Raw genomic sequence first — 10077 nt, forward strand, 5'->3', positions numbered from 1 at the left:
GTATGGGCGGTTGGGAGGTGGATCCAGGTCTCTAGCTCCTAGGGTTCTCATAGCCCAAATCTTCATCGAGGTTCCATAGAATTCATGCACCTATCGTTCTTAAGTCGCTATAGGGGTCGCGCGATATGGGCCTTATATGATGAGCATGAATGCGAGAGAAATGTCAGTGGCGTTTGTGAGCGTACGCACATGCGCACACATAGAGCCGCTTATAATTATTCTACTTGCAAATGAGCACCTTGCCACAGTAATACCCAGGTTGGATTAAATGTGGAGTCTAGGCTCTCGTCCATTGGCGCCATGTGGTTGCATTAAGGCTTTGCAGCATGGGCTGAATGCTTTCTTGGGTTTTTTTCTACGCATTTCGCTCCTTTCTTCTCTTCCTCGCTTGCCCTCCTCCTCCTCACTTGCTACAGATTTGTTGCACACTAGGGAGGTTGTATCCGGACCGAGATCACCTAGGAAATCATACATAGATAGAGGGCTGCAGTCGAGGCTCTCGCTTCAAAAAATTTATCCATCGTCAACCAATAATGCTATCAACTGAGGAGCACGCAAGGAAGGAAGGTGAAACACAGAATCATGCAAAACTGGGAGAGAAGAAAGAGAGCTCCTTATTTGATGAAGCCTACTCCTTAATTTTGGCACGGATCTCTTGCAAAACGTACGTGGTCTGATAGCGGTTGCCATAACCATACTTTAATTTTAAAATTAACAAGTGAGACTCCCGCGGTGGCAAATAGACATAGCGGTCACATGTGCAAGGAAGTTATTCCAAACGGGCATAGGTAGATGACAACCAACCTCCTTCCTTTGCTCCCATTGCCTTCAAACACAACTTGTCTTCTTCTCTCAATAGACAGAAGAATTAAAAGATGGGCCTTTCAAGAGGCTTATGGGGGAAAGCATGGAAAGCGTACACGTTCAGATTCAAGTTCAATGAGGGAAGTTCATGGAAGTTTAATGCCTACTCTATCCTTACTTTTCTCTTGTTATAGTCACACTTTACTTTTTTTCTTCTAGTTTACTTCTGTCAAATAAAGTTCACATTATAATGATAAAAATGGGTATAGAGAGGTGGTGGGTTCAAATCCCCGGTGCTCTGCCCACGTGCGCATTTTGTCCACCCTTTGTCCCCCTCGAGATTTGTGCACCTAGTTCTCTGCCGATGGTCCCACGGCGGGCTCTTCATTAAAGACCCCATGGCCACCCTTTGTCCCCCTTAATGAGGGGCAATTTTTTGTTCATGAGGGATATTTAGGGAATTTTGAAGAAATAAGAGGGCAAGTTTTAAAATTTTGGTCAAATATGACATATTGAGAATTTCCAAAAAAAATTGGGCTATTTTGGTAATTTTCCCTAGATATAATTGTGAGTAATGGAGGCTCTCACATGAGCCAAATGCAAAAAATTCTAGTAGAGTTCCTTGTGTGCACACCAAGTTTTCAAGCACAATGCTAGAACTCCAAGGTGTAGAAGAAGTAAAAGTTCACGGTGGAAGAGACCTCCAACCCTAGGACCGTGAATGATTAAAATTGTACAACACTTCGTCTCCAATGTAGAAGTTAGAAGAGGTACACAACTTTCAACAGGGTAAAGAGGTCAAAACCATAGCCACATAACTGGCATGCAAGCAGTGTTCGAGAAAAATCATTTTTCCAAACATACAAAATTCCTTTCCATGATTTTGTCAAGAGGAAATTTTAGAGCATAGCCACATAACTGGCATGATTAAATCATGAATGAAATTTAAGATCTCATATGGTGGCCGTGTGGTGCCCACCAAGAGTAAACCTTAAAGACAAGATCGCGTGCATGCATATCTGCAAGAACAAAGCACCATGTTGAAGCTATAAAGAGAGCATTTGATACAAACTTGAATACATGCTTCCATACCTTACACAAGAAGTCTTGGACAAATTCTCACAATAGTTCCCACATTGTGACTTACCTCAACATCATGAGTTTATGCTCGAGAGGCATCGCATACCTAGCTAGGTACGACTGAGGGGACCACCGGCACGGTGGGGGGGCCAAGGGTCCCCTGCCCCCAATCGTACCTAGCTAGAAATTTTGGCTTTCATCATATCTACTAAATATTTTCACCATTGTTTAGATAGCTTGGAACTAATCGCACTATGTACATTAGTCTTAATGTGAAATGGGGGCGCCACAAGCAATACGGCTCACTAAATACAAGTTTTGGACAAATTCTATTGGGAGCAAAGGATCGCCGGTCCAATGAGGCCCCCATGGTCCATCAACCCCAAACCATATGCGTTGCCTCTCAAGCAGAAGCTCACGATGTTATGTACTGTATGAAAAACAATGAAAAGACTGCCTTTACCTACATGGAAGTTATTTAATAAGGTCTCAAAAAGCCACAAAAGTGGCTGAATTTTTTTAGGACTAGTTTTAACGAGATTATTTGCACCAAGTACATTAGTCTTAATGAGAAACAGGGGCCCTACAAACAAGACAACTCACTAAATGCACAAGATATTTCGGAGAGTTTCTATTGGGGGCAAAGGATCGCCGGTCCAATGGAGACCCCATGGACCACTGCCCTCAACCATATGCGGTGCCTCTCGGGCAGAAGCTCATGATGTTAAAACACTCCATTTTTCTACATGAGGATTTGTTTAAATCCTCTTATTATTGTTTCAAGGCAGGAGACAGAAAAGACAAATTAGATAATTCGCTTGTTTCAAGGCAAGAAGAGCCAGGAAGGAGAGATCAAATAAACAAGACAAGTAGAATTGAACACATTTCCCCAAATTTAGCACAAAACCAAGAGCTTTGCAAACTTTTGAACCATCTTTAAACCTTATTAGCGATTCCATTAGTTCTCGCGATTGTATACGTAGATCTTATATACTAAGTAGCTAACAGTTGTTCAAATTCTATAAATTGTTTTCCTGCATGAGGTTTCCAATCTCATGATTCACAAGAAGTTTTGGACAGATGCTCACAATAATTCCCACATTATGACTTACCTCAACATCATGAGCTTTTGTGAGGGGGCCAAGGCATACCTAGCTAGGGTACGATTTGGGGTAGGGGACCGCCAGCCCCCCAATCGTACCTAGCTAGGTATGCTGTGCCTCCCGAGCAGAAGCTCATGATGTTATGCATTGTATGAAACACTCAAAAGCTCCCTTTTCCTACATGAGAAAATTTCTAAATCTTCTTGAGATTGAGCCTAATTAAGTTGGAGATGCGACTCTCAACCCCTCACTACTTTACACATTAAGTAACAGGTATCATTTCAAGACAGATCACATCCTCAGCTACACATTAAAGCTCCCATCTTCAACTCACCAAAAAACTTGAGACAACTTTTAACATTGATCAGAATTCAATATACAATACAGAAGCTCGATTCACAGCTCTTACAACGCGAGCCCAGAGTCATCATCTTCCTTCAGTGAAGATGCATATACGAAGAAGAGAGCCCAGATTAGTGTTGCGACGCCGAGAAGAATCCAGACAATTAGGGGGTTGCTGACACCAAGAGAAAGTCCAGTACCCTCGGTGCTAAGGCGATCATCCACAAGGGCAAGCGCAGGATGGGCAACAGCCATGATGGAGGCTGCAAGTGCACCTGCAGCCGCCGGTTCAACCTTCCTTGACTCATGTTCCTCCTTCAAAGAGCAAGAAACATTCGTCTTCCTCAGAGCCGGCAGACCTGCGTCACATGGCGAAGCATAAGTGAGTTCCATTCCGCATGCGAAAATTCCATTACTATACTCTCAAACTGAGGCAGCCTAAGTCGCCAACAAAGCTTCCATTGCGACTCGCTATCGTGTACACAAGAGCTTGTCCTCAAACCGAGATCACAAAGATAAAAGCTCAGTTGCAAAGAGCTACACTAGCGGAATTGTTCGATGAGAGAAGAGCTCGGCAACGCAAAACATCAAATCAATCACGATGTACAGACAGAAACCATCAAATGAAGCATGATCGGAGTAATCGAGAGAGCAATCACATACAGCGAGTTAAGATAACAACCTTCGTAGCCACGATCATACCTTGGTACGGGGAGACGAAGATACACAGCGCCAAAAGAAAACGCGGAAATAGAAGAGGAGTTTACCTGCAGCGGGCCTAGCGCTGGAGGAGCTGAGAGACTTCGACACGCAGGTGTTCGGAACGAGGGCCGGTGTAACGGTGGCTGACACGGCTGCCATGGTTCCTTCCAAGCACTCTCTGCGTGAGGGAGGAGTCAGCAAAAGAGGTGAACGAGTGTGTGCAGAGAGCTGTACTCCCTTCCCAACTCTTTCGTTCGAAAAGGTGCATACTGGAAACGAATCCCAGGCCTTACATTATCTTGCGCTCCACAATGGGATAAGCTCCCCAATCTCCTTCAACCACGTGGACCAAGGCTTAAATCGCCCAATAGGTATTCAGTGGCACTATGCCGTGTCCACAAACTAATGTCCACAAATTAGCAATGGGGTTGAGCAATAAGCAAATGACTATATCACGCCGTCTTAGCAGGATTAGGCCCCTCTCACACCGGGCTGCCTGCCCAACTTGGTTTGTTGGGCGGGTGCCCAGTTTGTGTCACATTGGACTACAGCCAAAAGGTTGGGTTCACGAGTCAACCAACACGCCTAGGCTAGATGGTATTCACTCCGCCTCTCGCATTGAGTGTCAAAGCTCAAAACATATGGCGTGACTTTGCAGGCCCCAAAATCATTGTTTTGCGAATAAATGGGGGGGCGCCACATTCGTGTGGCCGCGCTTATAGTGTCCCAGTGTGATAGGGGCTTTAGTAGGGAGACGAAGTCCTCTAGAAACAAACAAGTAAAAGGGTCACGGTGGCTCTCTAAAATGACAAGAAAATTATAAAATCATTAGGCTGAGTTTAACTAGAATAAAATAAGGTAAAGCATTGTTCATGAATATCTTTTTTTTTCTTTATAGAGTAAATTAAATCTATCATCCCAAAAGATTACAAGGTCTTGTCATGCTCGTGTTGAGCCATGACGTCATCCAAGGACCATATCAGGTAGCAGGGTAGCCATCCCAACCAACTCGCCCCCTTATCCGTGATACATAGGGTCCATTATCATGTTCTTCTAAGATCTTTTACTTGCCAATAGCCAAGATTTTCCCCCGTCCTAGGCATGCCATCTGGTGACAACAAGGCACAAGTAGTCCTAGACCAGTCCTCCGAGTGTTGCTTGCATCCGAGCGTCCATATTAGCACTTTGCTTTCTTGTATAATTTCTTCGAAGCTTGCCACCTCAAGACCTTCTTCAAACACACGTCGGTTCGTTGTCTGCCATACATTAAGTAAGAAGAAGTACCGGACGATTTGAGTGTTGATGAGGATGGCAGGACCACCTGAATTCTTCCCTCCTGGGAATAAATTAGTCTTGTAAAAACCAATTTTCCATGTTCTTTGGACCCAGTTGCATATTTTCCCTGTGAGGCCTTTGATAGTTGGGCAATCCATGAAGAGGTGGGCTAGATCTTCACTAGCCAACCTGCACCCCAAGCATCGATCTGACCCAATCCCTCTTTCCCAAATCTTCACCCCCGTCGGTAGAGCACCCCAAATTACCTTCCACAAATACCTTCATGTGCTGCGGAACCTTTGGCTTCCAGATGTTCTCCATTACTTGCTCCCACCTTTCCTCCGGCCATTGTTTTTTCCATATCTTGTTAAGGGGGCTAGACCAATTCTTCTTATGCATCATTGTCTGGTATATGTCTTTAGGATGGGGTTTCCATAAGAGACTGCTTCCGGACCATTTCCAAGCATTCCAGTCAAACTCCGAATCATAGATAAGCATCACTATACTGTCAAGCTCTTTCCTCACTTCGTGGACCAGCAAGACCTCCGAGCTATTCAGTTGGTACTGGGTGCTTATCTGTCAATGGTTTTCCAACTCTTGTTGTCACTGTCCCAGAAGTGCCCTAGTCGATTCAGACCCTTATTATTCAGTTTCCTGGTTGTATCTATCCAATGGGGAATTTGTGGCAGATCTACAACTTTGGAAAGCCAGGGGGACCAATGCAAAATGGAGTTCTTGAAGTATCTAGTTTTTTCCCCCCACTTTAAGACTCCTACTGCTCTCTTGCATTTTCTTACCAATTCTCCTGCGCTGCCCCCCAGTCTTAGGGTAGTCCACGTCGGGGCTAATAGCTTGTCATGAACCTCCACCCCTCTCCACTTTCCACCTTTCGAGCCAAGTTTAGCTGCTTCTATCATATATTTGATCATGACAGCCCAAACTTGATCCTGTTTAGCCAAGGAAACAACAAATTTAGCGCAACAAGCTTTTGTATGGACCACAGGGTTGAGAATTTCGAGGCCTCCTTGATTCACCAGCCGAGCAACTAATTCCCAACGGGCCCATTGCCATGGCCTGGAGGATTTTGTGTTGTTTTTCCAGAAAAACCTTTTCACTGTTTTAAAGAACTCTTTCCGGCGACACTTAGTCATCTTAAGAAGCGGGCTAGTGAAGGCAATAAGGAATCATAAAGGCATTTATCACTTTTATCCGACTTGGGAATGGGAGAAGAGCATACTCCCACCTACTCATTTTTGTTTTGATTTTTTCAAGAACTCACTCAAATCTTTGCTTGTGAGTTACGTCCACCCCTAAGGGGGCTCCCAGATGTCTGAAGATATTCCCTTTTGTGACAATCTCCCCCGACCAGTCAGAAGGGTCAAATGAGTCATTTTCTGATAGGGAGATCAGCCTTGACTTCTCTATATTACATTGGGACCCTGAAGCTACTGAGAATATTTGTACAATCTCCAGAGCTTTCCTGATGACCTGGGGGCACGCCTTGAAGAAGAGGAGAGAATCGTCTGCAAAAAGTTTTGCTAGGAGTTGGCTATTTCCTGGCAAATCCAGGCCTTGCAACTCCCCTCGTTCCGTATTAGCTTTGAGCTTTGTGATAAAGGGATGTGATCCTATGGAGAAAAGTAGGGGGGCCAAAGGGCAACCCTGCTTAACAGACCTTTTGACCTCAAAAGAGCCCACAACTCTATCGTTGAATAAGAGCTCTGACTGGCTTCCAGATCCCAGTACACTTACCAGACGACATAGGCGCGGCCCAAAGTCTAGAGCTTCCATGACGGCTTCTATATATGTCCATGTTATTCTATCATAAGCCTTATCCAGGTCCAACTGTAGTAGTACACACTCTTGCTTTGTAGGGGAGCTAGTTTGAGGGCTACTGCTTTAGCAATAATTTTGTAGGCCACTGACATCATCATTATAGGGCGCCAGTGTTTCAGTTGACTACAACAGATCTATTTGGGGATGGGTTTGATAAGCCCTCTCTTTACACTTATCTCCAATGATCCTTCGACAATGGATTTATTGGCCAGCCTTGTGATTAGGACCTTGAGATCGTCCCAAAATTCTCTATAGAATTCCACCGTCATCCCATCTCAACCAGGGGACTTTTCCTTGCCAAGGGCTTGCAATGCTAGTTAACATTCATCTTAGGAAAATGCCCTTTCCAAGAAATTAGCTTCTGAGTGGGGAATCTTCTTCTTAACAATCTGAAGTAAGGACCCTCTGGCTTCTTCCACTTCTTGGGACTAGATCTCCGGCCGTCCAATGATTTGACTCAGATAGCTAAGCATCAGACCAGCCATCTCATCTGGTTATGCACTGCTGTCCCTTTCTCATCATCGAGCGAGCGGGCGTGGCCTCGGCTCTTCTTGATTTGTAAAGCCCTAAAAAATGAGCTTGATTAGAGGCTTCCGGTTGAAGGGAAGTCTCCCTAGAGAGAAGCCTTGCCTTTTTTATATCTTCTAACTGCTCATTAGCAAGGTTGGTTGAACTAGTATGTGACCCGCGCGTTGCTGCGACTAAGAAGAAGGTACACCTCGATCATGGTGACCTTGATTCCACAATGAAATGTAAATGCATGTAATTCTCCTTTGAGATTTTTGAGCTCTTTGATACATGCATCATGCATGCATCAATTACTGCTCCAGCTACTTACTCTATGGCAAGCGCTTGCAACTCATACATTGTAACTACTCTTCACATTCTAATCAAACCAAGTGTAAATTTGTCTTTTGGATTAGCAGTCTATATAATTTTTCTTGGGAAAGATCTAACAACTAATAAAAAGTAACTACTCTCCACCTACCCTCCACATGCTTCTTGATGGACCAAGCTACAATAATCCTTTGTGATTTCTATGCTAGGTACCTTCTTTTTCAGGAAAGGGCATGTCTATTTGCCCCCCCCCCCCCCCCCCCAAGAATCATTTTGATTTTGGAGGTCTCCTAGGATTTCTCATACACTGTTATAAATTCTCCCTTTTCTTCTTCTTCTCTCCTTTGCCAATGCAACACGCACTTGCATTCTCTCTCTCTCTCTCTCTCTCACTCTCATACTTGAGTATCTAGACTTTGAGATCTTGTTGGAGTGTTCCTATTATCTTAGTCTTCAGTTCAAGACTCATGGAAAAGATCTTTAGGTATTCCACTCGTATTCCATTAACACTTTGAGATCTAGGCTAAAGTGTTTCTAATGTCCTAGTGTTCATTTCAAAACTTGTTAAGAAAATCTTTGATGTCTCTTGGGATCGTTCCTATTGCATTAAAAATGTGAGGTCTTAGTGGAGTGTTCTTAATGTCTTAGTCTTCATTTCAAGACTCGTTGACATCTCTTGGGATTGGTCCTATTGCATTAAGAATGTGAGGTCTTGTTGAAGTGTTCTTAGTGTCCTCTTCCTGAGTTCATGACACATCAGATAGATCTTTGAGGTGTCTAGGCATACTCCTCGATGTCACACAATCCCTTCAGGCTTCATGTGTGTGTGTGTGTGTGTGTGTGTGTGTGTGTGTGCACGCGTGTTTGGGTGGGGGTGGGGGTGGGTGGAGGGGAGGGAGAACGGTAAAGGGTAAATACCCATCAATCACCCAAGGTCTCTCATTGTGCTTGAGATGGTCCCTACTTTCCTTCATGTATAGGCCTTGTAAGTTGTCTTGTGTTCAGGTGAGTGATATCTACTAGTGGGAACATTCTCTCCCTCTCTCTCTTTCTCTCTCTCTCTCTCTCTAGATCTCTAGATCTCTGTGATATATATATATACATAACATAGAGATGCTATATATAGAACTATATGGCATTCAACAGGAAATGGTATGGTTTGCATGAATTTTATTGTAGGTAGGTATTGCAATGTAGAATACTCAAATATTCCTCTTTCACCAATCAAATGCATAAGTCAAACACGTGCACAACCAGTTGGTCGATGGATAGGTAACCAAAGTGCATGTGCACGTTGCAATGGTTTCCAATTGTCCAATTTTCCCCATCGCTTCTACCCACCATTGCAAATCATGCGTGACCTGGCTCTCACATCTTTAAGGTGCAAGCATAGGAAATTGCATTTGGTAAAAGGACTTCCCTTTGCATTTGGTGGAAGGCCTTTCCTTTGCATTTGGTAAAAACAGCCTAGACCTTTGTGCCACAACCATATTAGGCACATCCTACAATCAATGCATATCAAGAGCTGCTATTTGAGCAAAAAACTCATCAAGAACTTGATGTGCTTTTTGTACCACACGAATGGGAGTCTCGTTGCCTCAAGCAACGATGCTGCACAAAAAAAAAAAAGTTTGGGCCAAGTTGAAAATCATGCCTCATTGTCCTTTAGCCTTTGCCTATATGTAGATCCAGTCGAGTGATTTAGAACATGCACAGAGTCACGTTCTCACCCTGAAGGTGGGGTAGAGGGCTTTCTCTTCTAACTTTGCCCAAATTGGCAGAGTTGAAAGGCATGATGGGGGTAGAGGTGGCGACATAGTCGGCATGTCGAAATCCCCTTGGGAGATGATGATGATTGATGATGCTACCCCTCCCCCGCCCCTCTTTCCCCACTTTACTTTATTTGCTCCTACATCCGCTTGCCTGAATATGGGTCCATCGTGGATAGTAGGTAGTACCATGAGTCATCGTTCCACATCTTTCTCTTGCCTTGTTAAACTTCCCATAAGGCACTTTGACGAGCCTCCACCAACAAAATGCTGGAGTACGAACTTCATCATAGGAGAAAATAAAAACATAGGGCACGGACATAGATGCA

At 44.1% G+C, this 10077-nt stretch overlaps 1 protein-coding gene across 1 annotated transcript; it reads right to left on the reverse strand.

Moving 5' to 3' along the window:
- Positions 1–3317: 3317 nt before the first annotated feature.
- On the reverse strand, positions 3318–4291 carry PSBW (photosystem II reaction center W). Its single transcript, XM_086496117.1, has 2 exons — positions 4097–4291; positions 3318–3688 (listed from the first exon to the last, which is right to left on the reverse strand). Exons 1-2 carry the CDS (start codon positions 4188–4190, stop codon positions 3393–3395), a joined length of 390 nt encoding a protein of 129 aa, XP_086352243.1. The 5' UTR covers positions 4191–4291; the 3' UTR covers positions 3318–3392.
- Between the last annotated feature and the right edge of the window lie 5786 nt (positions 4292–10077).

This window comes from Adiantum capillus-veneris, chromosome 22 (genome assembly GCF_014529385.1).
Source record: "Adiantum capillus-veneris isolate H3 chromosome 22, ASM1452938v2, whole genome shotgun sequence".
Lineage (NCBI taxonomy): Eukaryota > Viridiplantae > Streptophyta > Polypodiopsida > Polypodiales > Pteridaceae > Adiantum > Adiantum capillus-veneris.